Below are 26251 nucleotides of genomic sequence, written 5' to 3'. Positions count from 1 at the left end.
ACCACTGCGTTACTAAGGGAAGTTCCCATCCCTTAGTAACCCTTTTGCTAGAAGAGCTGAGAACTAGAAAAGCCATGCCATCCTCCCACAGGCACTTCTCAGAAATTATTTGTGCTTTTCAAATGGAATGAATGATGAATGGGTTGAGAAATAATGGATAAATGAGAAATAAAATGGATAAATGGGTTGAGAATTTTTTCAACAACACCTCCCCCCTCCCCCCAACTTCTCCCTATATCTCTATTATGGAGGCCAACTATTATCTATAATAACCCACATCTTGTATTTATGCCATTTGATTATTCTATATACCCAAATATAAATCATTTTACTCTGGTGGAAATTCATGCCAGATAGATAGATAGATAGATAGATAGATAGATAGATAGATAGATAATCACAAAAGATAAGAACATGTTTAAAATTAACAAATTAGGACCTAAAATCATAGAACAATGAAAATATTTGGTAAAAAAGATCTATATTTACAGATTTTCTAAATACAAGGTTGTGGAAGTCACTTGCAACTCTTATAGACTGTGTTCCATAACTTGGGAGCAAGGTACAGGAACATCCTTTCCCACATGCCAAGACTGACATTGGAGACACCTTTCGGAATGCTTCTACTGTAGAACTTAACCATCAGACTGGTCCTTAACATGAGAGGTGGTCCTTTAAACAAACAATCTAAAATGTTTAGGGCTTTGAGATTTAACTCCTTAAACTGTATATAGAAAGCAACTGGCAACCAGTGCAGATCTTTCAGAACTGGCAATTTATGAGCTCTCTACTTTGCACTCACTAACACCTTATTGCCAGGTTTGGCACCAGCTGCAACTTTATGATACTTTTCAAGGATTGCTCCATTTTGAATATGTTTGAATAATGAAATCAGGATATAACCAAGAGATGGATAACTATCACCACATCTGTACTTAATGAGAAAAGGTTGCAACTGGTAATTGTATACTAAGGGGTCTTCCACACAACCCATTCACCATTATTCAGCAATAGCTCATTAATCATTTTTTGAGGACATGGCACATGTTTCATCTCTTCCCAACCTATCATGGAAGCAGCCTAAATTAATTCTTAGGTACTCCAGTTTTAAAGCAGGGTTTTTTTCTGACAAATAGTCCTGGTGATGACTTGGTCAGGAACAAGCACTCATTGAGCTCCTATTGGTGTGTAATTGGCAGCACAGAACAGCAACAGCAAACCCTTGTTTAGAAATAGCCCAAGCAACAGGTTAGCGTAAAGAACACCTCCACATCGGCAACCTCTTATTCAGGCATTCTGAAAGTTCAGGATAAAGCCTCCACTTATCCAAGACCACTGCTTTTTTAAAGAAAGCAATCGGTGGTGGTTTTTCCTGCCAGGCGAATGTTGGAAGGAGTCAGAATAGTCAGTGGCTTGATCTGATCTGTTTGCTTCTTCAGAAAATCAATCAGACCCTTCTTGACTTGGACGCCACAACTGTTTAACCTGTTATTTGAGTTGCTTGTGGTTGTTAGAACTTGAGGATTTTTCTATATGGACAGTCTGGAGAGAGGAAGACCCCCACCTGCTTGATTCTTGTTCTTCTTAGCTAATTAAGTGTGCCTGGTGAGTTTGATCCCATGGTTAAGGGAGTGATTGATGCCTCCTTGAAGGTGGGATGTGTTCTCCTTTGCTCAAGGAGGCAGTAATAAAATCTTTATTGAAGTAATTCTTTCTTCACCCAAGAGATCTTTATTTCTTTGTATTTTTATATATTGCCTATTTCCTAAGAACATATATGTGAAGGGGAATGGGGGGAGGCTACCTACATTTTAATAATACTCTGTTAAATTAGAAGGATTTCTGGTTTGTTTCAACATGAATGTGAAGTCACACAGAAATTCTGCTTCAATTGCCAAACTATAACAAGTGAGGATTAAAAGTATTACGATATTAAAGCAATTTTAATTTAATTTTAATCTCCTTTCAGGGAGCATTTGAGGTTAGCAATGAAGATAGGATAAAACAATAAAATGACAAGAAGAGTCCATAAGTATTGCAGGAGAAAATTAAGGAATAATATCTATGATTAAACCATTATATATTGTAAGCAGAAGATATAGAACCTTTTTATTTTAATCCTTAATTTAGTTTTTCTTGAGCAAATCAATCCTCTGAAATATTTTTAATCTAAAATGTTACTTACAATCTGGTAGCACCCACTGCTGCCTACATAATGGATCATGGCATTCTTTATTATGTATGTTTTTATCCCACCAAGATAATCAAATATACTGCATTACTTTTGGGGGGGGGGGGATATGGTGATAAGCACTGTCTCTTAAGTTAAAAACAAACAAAAAAAGCTAGTGATCTTGCAATATTCTTCAATACTGAACTTCTGAATAAGGACAGATAATGGCCATGGTAATGTGGAACAGAATCTGGATATGAAGCTATAACTGTGCTTATGAAAAATTCTAAGAAATACAAAGATGCCTATTGTTTCTCATAATACCAGGCAGCTTTGAAAATGAAATCTTGATTCAAATTGTCATTTGGCTGACTTGTGCTAGCCTGCATTTAGGACTGGTGCATTAAAGATGTTAGGTTGATCAGGCTGATTTTAACTATATTGGGGAAATTACCAAAACAGGGAGAGTAATACAGAGAAAGTCCTTTGAGCAGGATGGTTGGAATCCCCATGTAGATGGGCAGCATTCAATTTTGATTTTCTATTGGAAGTTCCTATGTGAAATACTTGTCCTGGGTCTGTGGTTTATGACTAATTTTAAGCTCAGCTTTGTTACCCCAAACTATCTGAGAACATAGTTTCAGTTTGCAGTGTCTAGATCTTTAGAAAGAGCTACACGATCACATAATTGTATATAATGTAAATCACATTTGTTCTAATCTTTATTTTTAGCTATTGTGATGTTATGTTCCCAGATGGGAAATGAAAATCACCACAGGCTTTCACTAATTATTAAAAAAATACATATATGAATTCCAGATGTAAAAGCGTGCTTACATTCTCTGTTGGCAATAGATGTATTTCCATGTTGCCTAGATTTTGTCAATATATGACTATATAAGGCTTCTTACATATAATTTCATTATTTCAGAATGAGGCTTGTCTTCCTGCTGTCAAATACATATATTCTGTTCTGTTTGGCTCAGAGGTTGTATATATATCCTACATATCCCCAATTTCTCTGCACAGATATAAAACACCAGAGAACTCTTGACAGTAGTGACACAAGCAGTAGTTTTATAATTGATTGGAAGGGGGGTAAGAAAGCAGCTCCAAGGGAGACTTTCTTGAGGACATGAAATCTCATTCAGATTTATCTGTTTTCACCCCATTGTGTGAAAATATATGGGATGGTTTTCAACCTAGAGGTCTGTTGAAGCAGAAATCAAAGTTAATTTTTAATGCACTGCAAAAATGAAATTAAACAGTAGGAAAGCATTATACCATAAAACAAAATAATAAAGAGAACAAGAACACTTTCAAGCTAAGTTATTGTTTCCCAAACCTGACAACTTCCAGATACGCAGAGTTCAAATTTCAAAATTCCCCAGCCAAGGGGGCCATTGTTAACAATGCTGGAGGTTGAAGTCCATGTAGCCGGATAGACAGTTTATTCAATGATGAGAACAATAAAAAGGGTTGGACAACAAATTACATTACAATAGCATAATAAAAAATGATTTCAAACTATATGTACAATTCTAATGGCACAACACATAACTGAACTCACTCTGCACATAATATTTATTCTTCATTACCCCAGATCTAATTCTGGTAATGGGCACATTTTAATAGCCGTGACACAAAATTTAGCTACATTATACATAATGTTTGGTTTGTTATTTGATAAGAGGAAAGCAGTATAAAACCTATCTGATCATCCTGGGATATGTTCTAACAAGGGAGAGATGAGAGATTGACAGCTACCTTGATAATACGAGCAGTACAACAAAACATGTTGAGTGGTTTTTATTGAAATTTAATCACAGGGACAAGTTCTTCTGGAGAAAGGAATTTTGCCTAATCTACTGCTGAGAACTGCTGTAAGTAAAACACCACACAGCTGGAAGTTGCTAAGATTTAGAAATGGAGAGCTAGGTTAAAAATTTGCACAAAAAGACATCAGGGTCTGTGCCAGGCAAGCCACCCTGGAGTGGGCATTGCAAAGAACTTTATCGATGATGCCAAGGCAGCAATCATAAACAAGAATACAATGCTAATTATAACTGCAAGCAACAGGAATCATGGCTGCTTCAGCTAATAGGTGGAGCAAATCTCAGGCATGATCTTCTTCTCTGTTTTTTACTGTATGACCAGAACTTGCAATGAGAATTAGAACATCCTGGCCATATAGAATATGATCAGGTCTAGCATGTGTACCAGCCTTATTCTCACTATACACCTTCTTATCACAGCACAGAAACAATAGTTAAAACAGAGGCAGATTTCCTAGTCTCAATATGTGTATATTGCGGGTTCTTAGTCCAGCTGTTCCTACTTCAAAGAAGATAGGTGAAGAAAATGACCTTGAATAAGCATTTACCCTAAATCCTAAGCTTTATCCGCTTTAATGCTTCTTTCGAGCAATGACTGCAGACATTAAGACCAGAGCTAAATGGTGTGGGCTTGGTGTTTTTTTGTGGGGAGGGGGAAGGGTGGAGACTGCAGAAATAAGGACTTCAAGTACAAGTAGAGCTTCCATTTAGGGGCTGTCAGTACAGTAGATTTTGCATGGAAATGACCTAAATGATTACACAAATGATTCAAATGGCCATAGGTGTCAGTCTCCAATTTAATGGACATCTGTGAATAACAAACATACCCTCCCTCCAATTAGTCTGTTAAGACAAAGTTTCACTGAAATAATACTGTCCTCACAAAGTACTTAGCTTTTCATCTTTCAGAGTTTGTTAGTCTTACAAGCAGTTCTACTGTTATGAAACAGAAACTGCGGGATATTACCCAGAGTGCAGTGTGACTTCAGATTGCATTGTTTGACTTTAAAATCCAACTGTCTCTAAGGGTTTTCATGAATATTGTAGCTGGTGATTAGGAGCCAGGATGACGGAATAATATATGGCAATTTTATTACAAAGTCAATCATTTTCTGAGAACTAACGCTTTGGGATGGTTACCTTGTGGAAGTTTTGTTTTGCTCTTTAAAGTAGAGATGGTCTGTTATGGTGTTGGTAAATGTGTAATTCGTCTGGTATTTGCAGTGACAGCAGGGTATAGAATTTCAGCATCTCTCTATGTTTCCAGTCCTAGTGATACAAAATCACTCATGTTTGCCAAGAAATCTGAGATTTTGTTGATTGCTGATGTGGGCCACAGGACACAGTGAATGTCAATGAAAATATAAATTATTCTGGACACCAAACTAGAGTTAAAAGGTAGGAGAATCATTACTGACAGGCTGTTTCTTGATGACCACTTGAGGTATCTTTATTTTCCCTATAGCAAAGCTTTGGGGTGGGGAGGGGGACAGTTTGCTAGCAATTATTGTCATGTTTGTCATTTCTTTCAGAAATAACTCTCTTTAAAAGATAATTGTTCAGCTAATTCTTTCTTTCTGAAATTGCCTCTGCAAGTTTGCCATTTTCCATTCACTTCTTTTTTCTTAAGTTCTAAGTCTTTCTTTGAGGCTGAATGAACATAGGTATGACATTATCCATGTTACCTTTTCTGTATCTTCCACTTCTTTTGTATACAGCTTTCCAGGGAAGTTAGAAGATCCATTTAATGGTGTGTATATGGCATATCATGGGAACTTCTGACTATTCACAACCTATCACTCTATATTGTAAAAGATATTAATGCTCAGGCAAGCCCCTCCATAGCCATCTATCTTGCAGCAATCTAAAATTATTTCAGTAACATGGTTAATATCTGGTCTGAGTTCTTGCTTGCTCTGTATTTCCTGGTGAAACTGTATTTACTACTGTACCATTCCCCTCCCCTTTCTCTAACTGTTTTCAATCAGCTTGATCCTTTCAAAAAAGAAGAAATTTGTGAAATTCTCATGAGTGAAATTGGGGCTTCTCATATTAACCTGAGTTACATGATGGTTGAGAGGTAAGTGTGAGAGTATGTCCTTATTGCAAAATCACCCTCCTGGCAGTCTTCCTAGGCTTCAAGGAAATCCTGGGGATGAGGCAATAGCATGAAGCAACTTCTCCAATAACACTTTTTTCAGATCAAGAAGCACAGGCGGTCCAGTGTTGCATATGTGTGCAGTTGTAATGGGGTCTGAGAATACAGAACCTGGGGAGACAGGAGGAGGAGCTACAGCCAGGGCGATGGTCAGACAAGAGATATCACAGAAGGAATGGGGGCGGGGAAGCATTTCAGAAGGGACCCTCCCTAGTTCTCTGGAAAGTGAAGGCAGGGGAGGGGGGAAGCCCTTTCAGACTTGCAAGATTCTGTTACTGTAACCTAACAATAAAGGTAGTCTTAGTACTTGTGGTTTTGGTGTCTTGTCTGGACTATCTCGAAAGACTGGCAGCAATAGAAAGTAGGGGTGAGGAATCCTTAGTGACCTCCCACTATGATGGTAGGCTTAAAAAGACTCTTTTGAAAGACATGAAAAATAAATTCTATATGCTTTAAAAATGTAAAAGCCATCAGCAACCACTGCCCAGCTCTCAGTATTCTTTACAATCTCACCCCTACTCAGATGAAATTTTACAATACGAGTTTCTACTGGAGAAGACAACCTAGAAAGATTTTTCACAATCTATTTCACAAATATATTGCCAGGAAAGATCTTATGGTAGGAAAAAGAGAATAAGCAAATAGTCTAACATCCCAAACCTTTGGACTCAAACCCTTAATTTCTAATCATGTAAGTATTGTTTGCCACCTGCCCCACCATTAGCTAGTTTCAACTATGACTTTGTTCTCTTGCATTGATCAGGCTATATTAAAGCCTAGAAGGACATCCAATTCTGCCCATCAGATTGCCTTGTTCACTGCATCATGTCTAACCCTTCCCTCCTTGAATAGTACTAGATGCTTTCTTTATGTCTAAATGAATGGATCTGTTGAGGGAAAATTTTAGCTGCCTAAATACGGCTAATTTTTAGTCCCTGTTCAAGAACAAAGAGGCCAGTACAGGGAGAATAGCTAACCCAATTAAGTTTTGGCATATTCTTCTCTCTCTTTTAACTCATTAGTTAAGGTTCGTGTAGATCCCTACCATGATGCTGTTCTGTAATAATCCCTCCAAGTTATGCACAGCTATGTGCTGCGTGATATAACTGAATGTCACTGACACATCCCACAGAGAGGTCACATCAAGGAAAGCATCAGCCAAGCAATCTGACAAGAAACAGCTTTCTTAGTGCTGACAGAGCCAAGATTTACAGAAAAGGGCTGCTTTAGAAGATAAAGAGACTACCAGTGACCAACAAAACATTACACAATAGCTGCTGGGTGATCACAGAAAATCTTGTTTAGAATAACTATAAGGCAAAGTAATGCTCTGAAGATGTTTTCAAAAAGAATTAGTCTCAGTAATAAGACTTCCACTGGCTTTATGGAAATGTTGTTTGTCTAGCAAGCTTGCAAAAAACTATGATTGTAAGTACGTCAGAAGTACCCATGCCCCCTAGCATATTTTGATTTAATATTGTCTTCTAGTCAAAATTCTTTGTCTGTATGTCCTTTTCCTAATTATCCTGATATTGTCAATTTAGTTTTGGATATTTTGGATCTTTGATTGTCAATTTCCTTGCTAGTTGATGACCACAATAAAATTTGATTGATTGATCAGAAGTACCCTGCCCAAAGTTGCTAGGAGTTGGGTGGCATATAAATTTAATTTAATAATAATTATAATAAAAGTAAAAATGGAGTAGAAAGACCTGGCCAAATCTGTATGCAGGATCTTTGCCAATTCTAACATTAACTTATTTTTAAGTGACATTACTGATTTAGTCATTGGGAGCATGATAAGGGTCTCATTGGGTTTAGATTAAACTAAACAATCATTCCATGTTTTTAATGATTACTTTTTAAAAAGATCTTGGCAGACTGACTTATTGGCCCTATTTCCACAGGTTTAACTAGGTCAGTGAGAGGATTATTGTGAAAGAATCAATTATTACATTCAACCAGCCCCCAGGGAGTTAAAATATAACCCAAGGCTTACTCACTCATGCACAGGTTACCTAACTTCACCCAGTCAGTTGTGTTATAGGAACACTTAAACTAAGTCATTTGATCCATTCAGCCCACCTAGTCTTCCAAGAAAAGCTAACTGCCCAAGTCTTTCACACAGAGTAACTTCCACACCTGATGAATTGCAGTGGCCAAGCTATGCCTATATAGCTGCCTGCCTTGCTAACAGAGAAGGCCCAAATGACGTCATGAAGCTGTGCTAATTCTCTAGGTACTAGACACTTTTTTGAGAAAGTGGATAGGGATTCTGTATTCCCCAACTTGTGATTTATGTGCTACCAGGCATACTAATAAAATTTGACTAGCTTTGTGGCTGCCGGGTTAAATGTGCTGTGGGAAAGGTCATGATGAATAAAATGGGGAGAGGAACTGTCACCCGATACAACTATGTTATAAAATAAACAGAACAATCAAATAGAAGAAAGTTGACTTATAGTGCAGATGGACCAGGATGCATGAGAAGCACCAGTTCTATGGAATCCACTGGATTTGGGGTTTCTGTTTCTCAAGCCGTCGCCTGCTCGTAATTTTAAACAACTACCCTCCCTGCAAGTATTAATTACAGAGCATGGAAAGTTTCAAATATGACTTCTGTTTGAAACATTGGGTGTGTTTGCAGGATACCTTGAGCCACAGACTAGCCAACCACATTTTAGACTAGTATGTTATTAGTTTATGGTTCAGTGTGTCATGCACACTGGATTGAATACATTCTGGTTAACCATGGGTAAATGAGTTGTGAGAACACAGCTACTGTGATTTGGAACCATTTCCTATAATCAGATATATATAGAAATCCTTTGATGACACTTAGCAGTTCAGGCATACTTTCTTTATTAATACAATGTTAACATAGATATTGGGGTGGAGCCAGGGCATAATTGGAGCTCCATATATGTTTCTTAATTCTTTTGCAAAACTGATGGCATAACTCGAAGGGTATCACAAAAATCCAAACATGTTAGCATCTACCTTTTTCTCTAGTCAGAATGAATCATTCTCCATAATGATTAATTAAATGGGAAAGTACCCAAATCCATTGATTTAACAGACTTCATTGAAGTATGCACAAGCAGCTGTGATATCTACAGTATATAACCTTCTCACCTCATATATTTGAATACTATTATGCCTGCATTGTATATACATGCTGGGATTGTATCAGTACTTACCCTGATGTTTTCTTAACATTGTGTTTGTTTCTGTGCATGCGCAGGTCTGTGGGTAATGCCTGTAGATTTTTAAGGTTTGGGTGGAAAAATTGAGTAAAGAGAAATGACCAACCTCTGGAAGAACTCCCAATAGGTTCTGTTTCTTCCAGGAACACTTTACTTAAAAATACAGGGCACAAAACGTAATGATTCTGTTAAATGTTTGGTTACTTTTTACCAAAGCATTTTTCCAAGCTAATAAAATACAAGAGTAGCCTCATTTATCAGAATGAATAGTATGCTGTAGTTATTCACTAGAGGAATGAAAATTGGCTCTGATGGTCATGCAATGAAAACTTTAGTTTTTTGTAGACATATAATTTATTGTGACATTGATGGCTGAAGAATTCAATATAAACCCAAAGCTTGCTCCTGGTTCCAATGGAGAAAAATACTCTTTAGACATGCACCTACACAAAGCTCTAACGTTTTGTTCACTGTTGCCTCAGCATACTTTGGGAACTGCATAATATGCTGAGAGGTAAGAGAGGATGCAGTTGGTCCTACTGAAAATACATCATGTTGAGGAAGCTCTGACTGAAGAGGGCAAGTACGACTAGCATTGGGATACTGATCTCAGTTCTGCCCTATAAGAAAAAAAATCATCATAATATAAGCATTTTCCTTTCAAATAAATATTTGAATAGGAAACAAATTTGCTTTATATTGGCTAAAACATTGCGTAATTTCCTTCTTTCCTAGAAATGAAAAGTGTCTATTTTTATACATTTGTTTAGTAAAAGATTTTTTAAAGTCTAAACCAAGCCTTTTAACCTTTCTGTGAAGAAGAGCTGAACTGTAAAATGAACATTATCATGGCCTGAACCGCCACCAACAACAAAATGCTTTTGTTAGAAATGTGGAGTCTAGAACCTGGTGTATACTATGAATTTCAAAAAAGTTATAACGCCATGCCAGTTTAAAAATGTAACAACTTTTTCTCAATATTTAAACATAAAGGTCTTGATACCTCACAAGTATAAATTGTAAACATGATCCTGTCTCATCTCCAGGAGGTTCAAGCAATATATTAGTTATAGATACTCCATGCAACTTCCCAGGTGCCCTTCTACTCTGTATGGACTCATCTGCCACAAGAAATTGCTTCATTAGTTCTTCTAAGTTGATTGGGAAGCTGTCTTTATACACTTTATAGCACACAGCCTCTTTATCCTTCTGAGCAGAACATCTGATCACCCTATCCATGAAAAAAGGTATGCTCCTACTCTCCTGAGCTGGAGAGGCTATAATGATGAAAAATGAATAAAATAAAAATTATATCACTTGTGGGGAAAAAGTATACATTCTCAGTCTGTTAAATCTTGTTAACCTGTCATCTGAGATAAGCTTCTGAGAGATCCATGATAGTCAGAGAATCTTGTTGCAACATTTCCACAACGAATAATGATTTTTTTTTCCTATTGTGGAAATGCTGTTTCTTCACAAATACATTAAACCTAGATTTACCTTTATGTTTCTCTTCTGTGACTCAAGGTAAAAAGAGAGGCAAAAAGTGTGAACTGATTTTATATCTTAAATATGCCTAGGATTCTTTAAATAGTTTATTATTTGTACGATTTTGCAGATACTGAGGGTTTGATGATGTGACCAACTGAAGCCCTTGAATCTCTATAAAATTAAAATGTCCCAAGGAGCTACATTTATGGACAAAATACTGGTGTCATCTCCTATGCTGCAGATATGGAGAAATAAACTCTTCCTCCCACCCCAGCAATGTACTTTCCATCCATCTTCAAATGGGAAGAAGGTATGTTTCTTAGAAAACTGCTTTGTCAACAGTGTTCCTCTTACCTTGCCTCCAATCTCTGAACACAGAGAAATTGATGAATCTCCTGCCCACTGACTCAGTTTAGCACCCTTGGCTGGTGGAGAAAGGCAGGCAAATAAAAGAGGAATGAGGTAGGGATGTCAAGAGAGATGACCAGTGGAAAGATTGTCGTGATGGGAGATGGTGACAGGCTGTGCAGGTTTTACCACCTTGACAGAAGCTAAGGAACTACTACCAGCATGTGTCTTCTGAATCAAGAGCATCCATCCCCTTTCCTAAAGGATTGGAAAGGGCAAGTATCTGCTTATTCCTGGCGAAATCAAGCGCACTGCTTTAATTTTTGGAATCTTTTCTTCACACCCCAAATCAAACGTTGACAAGGAAGAGATATTATTCCATATATTAAGAATGCCTTCCATACACGGTTACTAAAAGATGGACTTTGATTGATTGATTACATGCCATCAAGTCTTTGTCAACTCTTAGTGACTACATAGACAGATTTTTTTTCCATGATGATCTGTCCCTTACCTAGTCCTTCAGTTCTTCCAATGGTGCATTCATCACCACAGTAACTGAGTCTATCCATCTTGCTGCTGGTCATCCTCTTCTTCTCTTTCCTTCCATTTTTCCCAGCATTAGAGCTTTCTTCAGAGAGTTAGGTCTTCATGTAACGTGGCCAAAGTAGGATAATTTGAGCCTGGTCATTTGTGCCTTAAGTGAAAACTCTTGGTTGGGATTCTTGTTCCTTTACTGCTGATGGTTGATCCTAAAAGGCAGAAGCTATCCACCACTTTGATATCTTCATTGTCAATTCTAAGGCTGGTTGTTCTATCTGCCCACTGACTGGGGGCAGTTTGGTCCTCTTTATATTTAATTTTAGTCCCATTTTTTCACTGTGCTCCTTGACTTTTATTATTAGGCTTGCAGATCCTTTGCATTTTCAGCTATCAGGGTAGTGTCATCAGCATAGTGCAGGTTATTGATGCTTCTTCCTCCAGATATAAAACCCTAGTCATCTTCCAATCCATCTTCCCTTAATATATATTCAGCATATAGGTTCAATAAATAAGGGGAGGATATACAGGCTCCTCACACTCCTTGAGCCAGTCGGTTTCACCATGTTCTGTCTGTACCATGGCTACCTGGCCTGTATATAAGTTTCTCATGAAGATAATGAGATGTTCTGGGATTCCCATTTTTTTCTGAGCACTTTCTACAGTTTGCCATGATCAACACAACTGAAGACCTTTCTACAATCAATGAAGCACTTAGTGACTTCTTTTTGATGTTCTTTGGCTTTCTCAATTATCTAGCATGCATCAGAAATAATGTCTCATGTTCCTTGGCCTTTTCTAAAGCCAGCTTGAACCTCTGGCATCTCTCTTTCCTTGTAGGACTCTAATCTGTGTTGGATGATCCTAAGCATTATTTTGCTAGCATGTGAAATTAAGGATATTTTACAATAGTTTGCACACTCTGTTAAGTCTCCTTTTTTGGTATTGTAATGTAGATTGACCCTCTTCCACTCTGTTGGCCACTGTGTCATTCTCCAGATTTGTTGGCATAACTTGGTTAGAACCTTAACTGATTCTTCTTCTGTCGCTTCCCATATTTCAGTGGCTATTCTATCAGTTCCTGCAGCCTTCCAACCTGGTAATGACCAGAGTGCTAATCTAACTAAATATTCTTGTACTATGTGCTTTTTATTGTAGGATTCATAGTTGTCCATGCATCTATAAATCCATAATAGTATATTAAATTTTGAAATCTCTTAAACATTCCAGTCTGAGGTTTTAATGTGTCAATATTGAAGTCCCCTCCTATTACAAAATTATTATAAATTTTTTTAATATTCATAATCTTTTCTAAATAACCAATCTGACCCTGATTAGGAGCATATATAGATGCCAGAGTTAATGTTATATTATCAAACTTCCCTTCTATAAATATAGATCTACCTTCGCTATCTTTTAGAATCTTTTGAACCTTGAAATTTGTGCCGGCTTTGAGAAGCTTAGTTACTCCCCTTGTAGTTCCTTGTACAAAAAACTGTTTATCAAAATATCTATCATTCAACCTATTTGTTGTATATGTTTATATAACATCACATGAGTTTAAATGATTTAATGGAATTAACAATCCTTTTTCTCTTAATAGGATCTCCCAGGTCTCTAACATTTAGAGAAATAATTCTACATTGTTCTCCCATTACCTGCACTTTTAGAGCATTTCTATCTAATTTCTCTGTACTTAATTTTTTCTTGCATCCAGAACATTTTTGAAGGCTTGTTACTCACAGAATCTATCATTATGTTGCCTGATATTATAAACAGCATGTATAACATTAATGTTATTTTTTCTGCATTAATGCACTCCTCCCATTCTCCCTCGCTCTTTGAAAATCACCCCCTCCCTTATCCCTTCCCCACCCCATTCCCCACCCTGTGCCATCCCTCCATATCTAACCTCCCTACACTCCAATTCCACTTAGACTGATACCGAAAAAATCACAGAGGATCCTTTAAGGATCCTCTTCATGGTCCAGGAGAGGGGGGGAGGACTTACTGAGATTCCTTCTCCCTCTCCCTAGCCAGTAAACTCCCAAATTTAATTTTGTCTTCCAGTACTAGAGATTCTTGTAACTAGGGAGTATCTTCTAAGGTATCTTGGATGTTGGCATCTGTACTGTACAGTATTTCAGTATATTCCTTCCATCTTTGTTTGATCTTCTTTGAATCAATTACTGTCTATACATTGGAGTCCTTTACCATACCAATTTGAGGTTGGAACCTTCTTCTGAGTTCAGAGATCATTTAAAAGACATTCCTCGTTTTTCCATGTCTGTTTCCATCCTCAATGTCTTTACAGATGTTGTTGTAATGCTACTCCTTGTCTCTTCTAACAGCTCTCTTAAAAACTCTTTGTTAAGTTCCTATCTGAGATTTTTGTCTTTCTTGGCTTTAGCTTTGGCTTCTCTTCTCTTCTTGGCAGTTTCCATGGTTTCTTCTGACATCCATTTTGCCTTCTTCTGTTTCTTCATTTTTGGCAGTCTCTTTTCACATTCATCCTTCACAATTTCTTTAAATTCATTCCATAATTCCTCTGGGTCTTTATCAGTGAGGATCAGAACTTCAAAGAAATTCCTGATGTTCACCTTGAAAATGGTGGGTATATGTTCAAGATCATAATGTGGAAAATGACTGGCTTTCTTCTTCTTTAGCTTAACTTGGAGCTTACACATGAGCACTTCATGATCTCTTCCATAGTCAGTACCTGGCCATGTCTTTGATGCTATAATTAAACTCCTCCACTTTCTGTTAATAATAATATAGACAATTTTATTTCTATCTATTCCATCTGGTCATGTCCATGTATAGAGGACATCACTCAGTAAGTCCTCCTCCCCTGCTTTGGCCATGAAAAGGACCCTTGTTTTAGTTGTTTGAAGAAGTGTTAGCTATGAAGAAATATAGTACAGCAGAAATTGATCAATCATTCTCCTGCATCATTTTGGTTTCCTAAGCCATAGTCCAACCACATTTTCCTCTTTTATGTTTCCACCTTTGGCATTCCAGTCTCCAATCACAAGCAGCACATCTTACTTGCATGTTCTATCAATTTCAAATTGAATTTGATCATAAAATTCATCAACCTCCTCCTCTTCTGCATGATTGAATGATATTCTCGAATGATTGTCATATTAAAGGATTGTCCATGAAATCCAGTTGATAGTATTTGGTCACTGATTGCATTGTAGCCAAGTACTGTTCTTGCTATACCCTTCCTAACTATAAAAGCAATGCCATTCCATTTTCGTTTTTCATGTCCTGAGTCATAAGCGGTGTAATCTTCTGACTGAGAGTGCCCAATCCCGGCCCATCTCAATTCGCTGATGCCTAAGATGTCAATTTGTAGTCCTTTCATTTCAGCTTTCACTGTGTTGAGCTTTCCCATGTCCATGCTTCTTATATTTCAGGTTCCTACTGAAATTCATTATTTGCAGCTTCAGGTTTTCTTTTCTTATACGGCAACATCAGCAACAAGATGTTCCAAAGGCTTTAATCTAGTCTCAGCTCTTCCTCAGTTGCGTGTTGAATGCCATCCGACCCACGGGGCCAATCATCTGGCACTATATTGTCAATCATTCTATATTTTGGGGACCTTTTATCATGCTCGGTGGACATGTAAAAAAGCTTAAAATTTTGGATTCAAATGCACACATTGATACAGAGGATTTTCAAGATTAATATTCAGTTAATAAATAAACAGTTAGAAAATAGTCACGGAATATTATTTCAATATATGATTACTGTGGCAAGATTACTATATGGACAAAGAGGAAAGATTTGGCATTACCCATCCTGGAAGAACGGTTGAAGAAACTGACAGAACTTGCTGAGATGGCCAGACTGACTTGTTTGATTAGAGAAAGGTCATTATTGACATTCATCAATGACTGGAAACCTCTTCTGGATTTTTTGCGTAAAAAAGAAAATGATTTTGTGACTTATGGTTTTGATGATTAGAAAGAATAGGTTATAGACAGAAGGAAATTATGATGTAATCTTACACAGAGAGGTTTGATTAGAATAGTATGTATAACTGCTGAGAGGAAGATCAGAAACCACTTCTTTAGATATATATTTGTTATGTTTCCTGTTCTTTTATTTTCTTTTTCTATCTCTTATTTTCTTTGTCTCTTCATTTCTTTTCATTTTTTTTCTTTTTCACATTTACTTTATTTTTTCTTTGAATGTATTTCTTATTATATATAAATAAAATCTTTTAATAAAAACTATTTTAAAAAATCATATAATATTTTTTATCCATGTGGTTTTCTTGGTAAAAATGCACAAGTGGTTTAGCATTGCCTTCTCCCACACAGTATTACCGTATTTTTCTGACAATAAGACGCCCCCATGTACAAGACGACCCCCACTTTTCCAGCCCAAAATTAAAAAATCAATATTTTAAAGATAGTGCAGAACACATTTTTATTTAGTAATTAGTTAACATTGACCTGATACACTCGGTGGGAGGAGGTCCAAACTGTCTCTCTGCAGCTCTATTTCCAGGCTCTTTTGCTTAACTGATTACATTCAAGCACGAGTGAAACTGCAGATAGCTTGTCTCTGCAAACAGCCTTCCTCCAATTGGTTTGTTCAGCATCAGCTGACATCAATTACATCAGGCTCGTGATTGGAGGAAGTCTATTTGGGAGACAAGCTATTTCACTCGTGATTGGAGGCTAGCAACAGGAGGAAGCCTCTCTGCAGAAACAAAGTATGGGCAGTTTGGAACCGCGCGATTCTCGGCTGACTTCCTTGAATAAGATGCCCTTCAGTTTTTAGGGTAAGGATTTTAGAAAAAAGTATTGTCGTATAGTCAGAAAATACGGTAATTGATGCCTTTGCCATTGTCATTAAAGTGATCATCTGCCTCCGGCATCTTCCTATATTGCCCGATGCAGGTGCCTGCTTGCTTTAGCTGGGCAGCTGGGAGGACCTTCATGCCTTGGGTGACCCTGCTGGGATTATGTGCTCTTGGCATACACTCCCAACTTTTGCTCACCCCTCCCAGGAACACTCCCCAATATAATAAGGCAGTACAGCAGGACTTGTGGGGGAGAAGAAAGACTACATGTATAAATATTCTAGCTGAGCACATATTCCATTGATGAAAGCTTACTATTACATAATGCCAACTAGTTCAAGAATTTTCAGTCAATGGATCACAATAAATAATATTTTGACTGAATGCTGTAGAGAAGCTTACATTTCCTGATCTATTGTATGAATCCTTTTTTAAAAAAAAAATCCCTTATCAATTTAATGTTGCTTTCCCCCATTAAAAATAAGTGACCAGGAAGAAGCCCAAAGCAGTCCAGCTGTTATACAGAAGATTTCTGCATTCTAGTGTTTCTTTTATCTTTGTATTAGAAATTGAAGGCCCTGACTTCTTCATTCTTCTTTTAAGTCCCCCTACTTAAAAGAAAAAAAGAGAAAAAAACCCTGTCCTCTTAGAGTTTGTATGTGCCCATCTTTGTAAGGCAGGACACTTCAGAACAGAAAGCAGCTGCAAATCTTCCAGGCACAAGTAATATTTATTTTCAAAGTGAAGTTTTGTCTTCGAGATGATGAAACCTTCACAGGCAGAATTTCTCAGACTTTTTTGGCTCAGATAAAATCAGCCTATTCAGCTTTCATTGCACAGTAAACTGAATCTGAGTTTGTTTGCTCAGTGGGAAATGCTATTTTTTAAAATTTATTTTCATAGATTAAAGAATGGGGTCACTAGAAGTGTGGGGGGGTCGTGGTGTGGAATTAAATACCATCCCACTGATGAAAATGGTATCATCAGGATTAAGTTATCATCTGGTTTCTTGCTGAATAGGTTTGCACCAGCCACTCAGATTCCTGCCATTTCCTTAAACTGACCCAGAAGACTCTCACTACTGTTTTTGCTGATCTACATGATCCTTCATTATTTGCTGAATCTGCATTGAGGGTAATATTCCTGCAATCAGCTAAAATGCATATTTTGAAAATGTGGTTATTCAATACAAGTTTGTTTAATGAAGTATAACAGTTTAGATACTTCCCTAAAGGCAAGGGACAGAAGGATAAATGTACTCCAGATGAAAAGGATGATCATTCTAGTAGAAGGTATTTAAAGATGGATTTTCTTCCTCAGAATTAAGTTTAACAAGAAAGATGGCTGTAGTTTTGCTATTCAGTATAAGATCATTACTATCCAGCCTATACTATATTCTCAAATGATACAATTTAAGCTTTTAAACACAGATGCTAAGATCCCACTTCTGAAATTAAATTACAACTTGGTGAACATGAATTATATATTGGCTCAGAAGAAGCTGAGAAACAAACTCCCCTTTCACTGTGCATGTATACAATGCTTTATATCTACAAAATGTATTGAGAAAGAAATGGGATCATAGCTCAATAAGACATAATTTGTGGGATTATTTTAGATATACTTCTCTCCCAGGCCATAAAAATCTGAATCTGAAAAGAGAAGGCACATTCTGATCAAATGTGTGCATGTATTAGTGTTTTTTTTATTTCCATAATATTATAAAGCATTTATTCTTTGATAAATATGGAATTTATATAGAACCAAACCTGTTCATTCTAATGCTTTTCCCATACAAGAGCCCATATTTAGCCTAATGCTTAACAAGGAACATGCTTTAAGTTATCATCAAAATAACCTAATGAAATTCTTTTTACTGAAAGAACAGTGTTCTTGAACTTTCAAGGAACGCATGGCCAATTTTATATAATTATGATTCTATTTAATGTTCATGTTGCTTTCCAGTTATCTGCTTATTATCATTGTTCAGGACTTTCACATTACTGAATAACCTTGGAAAACAGACCGTAATTTTTTTCCTGCTACATATTTATGACCCTTATCCAGTTTTTTCCACATTTGTGAACAAGGCACAGAAATTGTCTTAACTTTTACAATTATTATTATAAACAGTACTTCATTATCTGCAATGTTTAGTTTCTTTCTTCCTTCCACTTTCTATATCCAGTTCTATCATGTAACCTAAAATTTAAGTTACAGTTGGCCTACCCAGCATCACTCAGTCATTACAGTTTGCCTTGTCAGTTGTCCTATGTGGCAATTACAGTTTAGTACCACCTCTCATATTTATACAATATGAGACAGGTATATTTAAGCCACATTCTAATAGGCTATTATGCCTATTCTTCTGATTTTAGAAATTCCATGGAAATAAGCCACAGAATTGCGGCCTTCTAGAATGTCTGTTTGACCTCCAGTCTAGCCTACAGATCTGGGATATCCTAGAGTTCTATGCAATTACCAACCAGTTTTGATCTTGCATAGCTTTGTTAAGATCAACCAAATTCAGGTAAGGAATTGCCATAGGAGTTAATATATAACTCACCCCTAAGCTGTATTTTATGCAGGTATTAATTTGTATATGTCATTTCACTAGAATTTTTTAGATCCATTATTAAAGGTGTCAGTAAATATTGTATAGAACACATGAAAATATCCATTAGCTGATATATACACACATACTCAGAAACTTGTATGCAAATGCTACAATTATCTAAATACAGAATTAAAAAGGAAAATTAACAAAAACAAAAGTCTTGTGTTCTTAAGGAGAAATGCATTTTAACACCTATATTTTATAATTCTGTCCAGAATGACAGATGAATGTAATCTATTAGGTAAAACATTGTTAATATAACATAAGTGTTGTTAAGGTTTAAGTAAATATAGCCAATGGGTTTCCCGCCCCCCCAGTTCTAGTTTTAATTCTTCATTATAAACTGGTCATCTGAATAAATGAGACATAGTAGCATCTGGGGGTGGAAGGCAAGATGGCAGTCACTGCATCATGATCAAAGCCCTGCCTCCTTTATACATGAGTCAACATCACATGTTGGTCTATGACTGTAATAAAGATAGATTTGATCTGATGCACATACAAAGGGGTAGGGCTTTGATTTTGATCCATCTCGCCTGTTTTGACTCACCCACCCAGATGCCACTGAAGATAGAATTTATAACCCCACTATGTGCCTCAGATATTAGGCTATGATGGCAAGAATAAATGAGAGACCAAATAACCTTAATATAAGATTTTAAAGTGTATCACTTGGTTTAAAAAAATATTGTGAAGAAAAAAATATTTGTCCTATATAAAACTAAATATTAGAAATATTCCTAAATATTAGAAAATGAAATTTTAAGTGTTTGGAATAAAAACAAGATTTTAGGAGGTATAACTGCACGCAATCCTTATGAAAGATATTGCTATGACTTAAACTCCATTTTGATCTTCCACAGAGGGTATTAATTGTTCTTTTTAATTGATGCCATTCTTTGTAATAATTATTCCTAGACATTAAAATCCATCTAGACTAATATGAAGTATAGTAATTGTAGAACTAGTTGTTTATGATTCTTAATAAAGTTAGTTAAACTAACACAACATTTATCAGTTAATTTCTAAACCAGCTATTGCATGAAATTTATTTTATTCAGTTTGCAACTGAGTTATATCTCTATTTGGGTTTTCAGAAAATTATATAATATGTAAGCAGAATAATTTGCTGTTTTGATCCCATATTAAGACTTGAATATTATTATTCTAATATTCAGTGCCAATATTTCTATCATAAATTCAAACTAGAAAGGTCCCTTCCTTATTTCCACTGATATCGATTATTGGTTAGGCCAATAAGTATAGACATTGGCTTATTTATAAATCTTATTTCCAGTGACAAATTTTCAGAAATTTGTCAAATGCTTTTTTCAAAAGAATCTATGAACAGCAAAGCTGAAGGAATTTTTATATGCTAATCCTAATACATTAGGATTAATTATCTGTAATTAAATGTATTACAGTTCTTTTAGGGACAAACCCAGATTGATGCAGTGTTTTTAATTTACTGGCCAATAGTGCAGTGATTTTTTAAAACTTCATTTAACAGTCCAATGAGCCTATATAATGACATTTGTTGAGGTTCTTTATTTGGTTCTGGAATATTCAGAAGTCGATTTTTCCACCAAGAATATATTATTATACACTTGACATAATTCTTTTTTTAAAAAAAAATTGTAATATTCAGGTCCAAAGCATCTACATTTAAAGTCAGGCCATTTTTATTATTTGTTATGACAATATCTATTTCATCTTTGGTTATTGTTTGATTGATATTTATATTAATCCATCAATGGATTATATTCCTCTACTTTTTCTTTATTCCTACAACATGAAAATACTAACTTTTTCTAAGAGGCATAAGATTCTTGCATTCTTCCACATTCTTGCATTTTGTACTCATAAAAATTCTTAAAGTACAGAGAGGTTTTTTGGGGGGTGCCTTCTAATTCTTTCTGATGGAAGCAGTTTTGTCAGCAGAAATACTTAAGTGGATTTAGTGTATGAAAAGTAAATTTGCTATGATGGCACAGTAATCACAACACGTTTTACAATCCATTATGTGCAGATGTCTATTGCTTTCCAATGTAAGATTACATATTTCAAGAAATTACACATAGCCTTCTAGCCACAATTTCTTTAAGCAGTGGCAAACAAATATTCAAACTACAGCTAGCAACCATATGATTAGGCTGGCTAGATAATCCTCAGGAACAGTATGATATTGCACAGCTTCAGCAGATTACGTTCAACCCTGTTCCAAAGTAAGGAATCCATTATTCAACATCTAGACCAGTGTTTCTCAACCTTGGCACCTTTAAGACGAGTGGACTTCAACTTCCAGAATTCCCCAGCCAGCCATGCTGGCTGGGGAATTCTGGGAGTTGAAGTTCACTCGTCTTAAAGGTGCCAAGGTTGAGAAACACTGATCTAGACCATGCTTCAAACTTCTCAGCAAAATCCTGCCATCTTCCAAGACGCTCTTTCCTGTATTGAATAGCTAGTTCTGCCTGGTAATTCTTCATATTATTTAGTGGAAGTCTTTCTCCTTGACGTTTGAACCACTGGTTTTGGCCCTTGGCCCTAGAAAAAACTACACGCAAGCTTATTTGAAGGCAATAGCTTTCTAATATGAAAATGTCTTCCATGATTCCTCTCAAGTACCTCTTTTCCAGGATAAATTTGCCAATTCTTTTCTCATAAGACTTGTCTTAATTCTCCATGCTAGGGATGGGCACCTAAAGCCGTGCCATGATTCTTGTTGTATTCTTGTTTCTTTTTATTCTTTCCAGCCCAACCAAATATTTAAATGGGCTTAGCACTCTTTCCATCTGCTGATTAGCACAAGAACTCTACAGAAACTGAACAGAAGAAGACCATATTTGGTGTGGGCAGCAGAAGCTGGGGAAAAAAAAAAAAAAGATTAGAGACAGATCTGGTTTGGGGCTCTTTTGAGAACATGCCAGAAACCCCCCCCCCCATTGCATTCTTATGGGAGAGGCAGTCGGGCAGCAGTGTGGAACGTTGCCAAATGCTCCATTCTTATCCCCTCCCTCTTCTTCCCAATCATGTGACCCAGAGTGCTGTGTAGGCACTTCCTTCCCAGTTCACACATGTGCAGTTGCACCCACAAACAAGGGAATTCTAATAAAGGGATTGGTAAGAACTCAAGAAGCCCTGCTGGGTTTTGCTTTCCCTACTTTGTTTAAACTGAAAATACAGGATCCATCCACTAGGTTCTCATGTAAGAACCTAGAGCACTCAGAGCTAAAAGGGAGCCCACTGTCCTTTAAACCCTCCAAATCTTTCAAACATTTAACAGTTGGGCTGAATCCCATCCCTGCCAAAATTCTTAGAAATTTGTATAATCCACAGAGCAAAATAAGCCTACTGCTTTCCAAAGCACAACTGGTGCCTTCTAATAATCCTAAAGGGATGCACATCAGCTGGAGAGGAAATCCATAAATAATCCCTTAACCCTATATGCAAATGGCAGGAAATAAAATTATCATCGTTCTATATCTCATTTGGGCTGTGAGAATTGAGCTTCTTTCATATTCTTTCGAACCACCTCTTGATTAAATCTAACTGTACCCTTGTTACTAATGATAAGAACAGCCAGCTTTAGAAACTGGTGAGCATTGTGGAGCAGAGTGTCTATAATACCAGGTTTTCCCTCAAAGGCCATAAGTCTGTGTTGGATCTTAGAGTGGAAATCCAATTATAAAGTCCCAATGGAGTTGCCCCAAGGACTGAAAGAAAGGATCCCAACTATATTTTCTTAAAAAAAAAAAAAGTCTTCTATAAAATGTTAAAGTCAATTATAATACATAGCTATAACGTGCAATACATTTCTTATGCTCACACCAAACAAATGCAGCATGTGCAATATGTTTAACTATTGAAAATTATATGGCCCAAAGGAAAAATATATGTACTTTAATATAAGTCCAAAGATATCTAGTTAGAAATGGAGTTCATATAAAAAAACCAGTTGATTTTTTTTTTTTTTTTTTGCTAACTATTTGGGCCAGACACTCTCAGCCCAACTTACTTTACAGGGTTGCTCCTGTAGGGGAAATAGGTGACAGGAATATTATGTACATGGCCTTGAGCTGTACAAAATAAAGGCATGATATAATGACAACAGCAACAATATGGCAGTTCTCCACATTCATTTTAAGAAAAGATTCAGTGAGCATAGTGTAACTGTCTTAAAAATAATGATCAGTAGAAATCAATATTGGGCAACCTACAGCACGAACGTGGCTCCTTTTTGTGGCCAAAACGTGAGAGGTAATAATAACATTAAAAGTAATAGTAATACCAATACTTGGGGAGATTACAAAAGTTTAAGGCATCCATTAATCTAATCTCCTCCCAAACTGGGGCAATTTCAGCCCTTTGGAGAGCCATTAACCCCTGCCAACTTTTTGGCTCCACCCACTCTAGTGATGTCATGCTGTCACCAGCCCTACTCCCTGAGGCCAAAATAATTATAGTGTAACTCAAATGTCAAGCCTGAATTACTATAAGATGGCTATTTGTAAACTTAATGTGATATACTTGTGTTCACTATGCAATAGGAGTTCCCCTCAGAGAACTCCTGGGGGAGGGAGAGAGAGAGAAAAAAAAAAATCTGTTTTTTCCAAACATCAGTTTCCTGACAAAGGGGATCAAAATAGACGTTAGCAGGAATTAGGTCACAGAGGTTTTAGGAGGAGCTGTGGTTCCATTGGGTTCTGGTTGTCTGGCCTAAGCCTGGTTTGTAATAGGAAAACGGTGGTAGGTCGTGCAGGAAAGCAAACACCTCTGCCATCACTTCTGCCCCCTTGGCCGGCCACCAGTGCTGGATTTTCCCAATAGCCTCATCTGAATTGCTCTTCACACTGATATGGTCCTGAAGTTTTTAGGCATGTTAAACAACCTTCTGTCTATGAACATTTTTAGCGCTCACATTTATACCCATAAGGTTAACTCCTGAAATATATTCTAACGTAATTACTTAGCATGTATTTTTAAGGCTAAAAAATTAAAAATCCACATAACTCTTGAATATCTTGAATACTGAGAAAGTTATGAACCATTTCACTAAAAGAATACCTGGGGGGGGGGGGGGAACCAAAATAAAGAGAACATGCAGAGCATAACTTGTGGAATTAATTCCAGTCCTTTATCAGCAACGGCCATAAGAGGTATGTATATTTCTTCTATATAACGAAGAAATTACACGAAGAACTAACACCCATGCGTGTTTCTGCTCTCCTACATCTTGCATTTGTTTCTGTGAATGTGTGCACTGGGAGGCACAGGGTGGGCTGCATAGGCTGCCTCTGGGTCACGTGACCAGGAGGGAGGAGTTAGCAACATTTGATGATGATGTCCAACTGCTTCATTTATACAGACACATTGGGGGATTTTTCTAGTTTCCAGCTGGCTCAGACCCATTTTCAAACTCAATCTCTCCTCCAACTACAAATTTGGGCCTGTTCCGTTTAGTTTTCAGAGAATTATCCAGCTGATGGATAGAGCCAAGCCCCTTTATATATATTTTTTCCAACATTCCTTTGGGTTGGAAAGAATAAACAAGATAGGAAAGCATGTAGAATGGCTGCTGGAATTCTGCCCAGCCCTGTAATTGCAGTCCCATTCTGGATCATGTGACCAGGAGAGAGGCGGATGTGGGGCCTTAAGAACAGAGCAATCGGCGGCATTCCGAGCTGCTGCCCGTCGGCCTCTCCCTGAGGGATGCGTTGGGGAAAATATTTCTGGATTCCTTTTCTCCGCAGTCCCCGGCCAGATTCAGCCCTGCTAGGTATCTCTTTTGCCAGCTTCTCCCCTCACACCAAATTTGATCCTGTTCAACTGTTTTCAGAGAGTAATCTTGCTGATGGACAGATGGACGGACAAAGCCCCAGGCCCCTTTATCTAATTCCTTTCCAACATTCCAATGGGTTGGAAAGAAGAAAAAGTTACAGTTAAAGATGTATTTTATTCCACCCTTTATCCATTCAGATCAAGGACAGAGCCAGACAGCTGGCAGTCACCATGAATGTACATAATAATCCTTTAAAATAGGAAAACTGCTCTGATTATTTTTTTAGATGGTATTTTGATAATAACTACACATTTGAGGAGACTCTTGTAGTATCATTTAATAATAATTTGCCAACTATGTAGAATTATTCTGACAGAAGGTGAATACTTAACCCAACTGTGGTTAATATACCAAGAGGCTCTATTCCAGTGCAGTTTACTCTGAAGATTGTCCAATGTTCTGATTGCCTTGAACTGGAATAAAGATTTGTTATTATCTGTTTTGAGAGACATGGAATGGTGAATATCTGAACTTTGGAACTGCCTTTGTGATGTTTGGATAGTTTTTATACATTATATGAATTATCATGTGGTGCTCTTAAGAAAACAAAACAAAACAAAAATCACTGGAACTGCATTTAAGAAAAAAGTACTGCCATATGGATAAGCTAACCCTATCACGGCAACCAGACTGAAGTTGGGTACATATGTACAAGTTATATCTACCAACATATAGACCTTAGTACAATTCCACTGCAGATTTTGCTCCAAATTAACTATTGGTTGATCAGTGAAAAGATTACAGCACTGTAACCTAGTGTTACCTATATTTATACTGCATTTTTCAATCCAATGTATCATTTGATTTAGTAACTTAACTTTAAATTAACTTGGTAAAGGTCAATTTGTATCAATAGGAACAAAGTCACCCTTTGGAAACATGCTTTGGCTCAATGAAAACACATCTTCAAGTGGAATTAAACATTTAAGTAAGAAATCCACTACTGGCAGATATCAGCAAAACTTCCAATTTTGGGGGCTTGAATACCTCTCTGATGGATGCCCAAAAGGAGAAGCTTGAAGGGCTAAACCATTTCAGTACTTCCCCTACTGAAGGCATTGCAATTAAATGTCTCTGGCTGGCAAGTATCATTTCCTGTGTTCCTTCGCTGGGACTGGTCTCCTCATTCTCAGACAGTGGCAGCTCTAGACTGGCAACCAGGCAAACAATGCCTCTGCCCTCAGAAAAACAATTATTCATTCAAAATTTGGCACCCTACTTAACC

The 26251-nt window shown here is 36.9% G+C and overlaps 1 protein-coding gene across 10 annotated transcripts in view; it reads left to right on the top strand.

The window, feature by feature from the left end:
* LOC112541063 (uncharacterized) overlaps positions 1 to 26251 on the top strand; it is a 381739-nt gene that overhangs the window by 285239 nt on the left and 70249 nt on the right. For 2 of the 10 annotated variants that reach the window (XR_015796089.1, XR_015796096.1), the window contains 6 exons: positions 4003 to 4056; positions 5276 to 5406; positions 5997 to 6088; positions 10991 to 11173; positions 17591 to 17704; positions 18949 to 19100. The exons of 5 other annotated variants lie outside the window; for them this stretch is intronic. Coding sequence is in view for 1 of the 5 variants with exons in the window: in XM_088140563.1 (XP_087996689.1) it covers positions 5997 to 6088 (92 nt within the window). In the remaining 4 variants the exon portion in view is untranslated. The remainder of the gene's footprint in view (positions 1 to 4002; positions 4057 to 5275; positions 5407 to 5996; positions 6089 to 10990; positions 11174 to 17590; positions 17705 to 18948; positions 19101 to 26251) is intronic. 3 more of the 10 variants (XR_015796099.1, XR_015796087.1, XM_088140563.1) reach the window with 3 other exon arrangements.

Source organism: Python bivittatus, unplaced genomic scaffold (genome assembly GCF_059951505.1).
Source record: "Python bivittatus isolate LINGU-HERP-01145 unplaced genomic scaffold, Pbiv_v1 ctg000020_np1212, whole genome shotgun sequence".
Taxonomy (NCBI): Eukaryota; Metazoa; Chordata; class Lepidosauria; order Squamata; family Pythonidae; genus Python; species Python bivittatus.
Note: the sequence above shows the minus strand (reverse complement) of the source record. Positions and strands in the feature narration are given on the sequence as shown.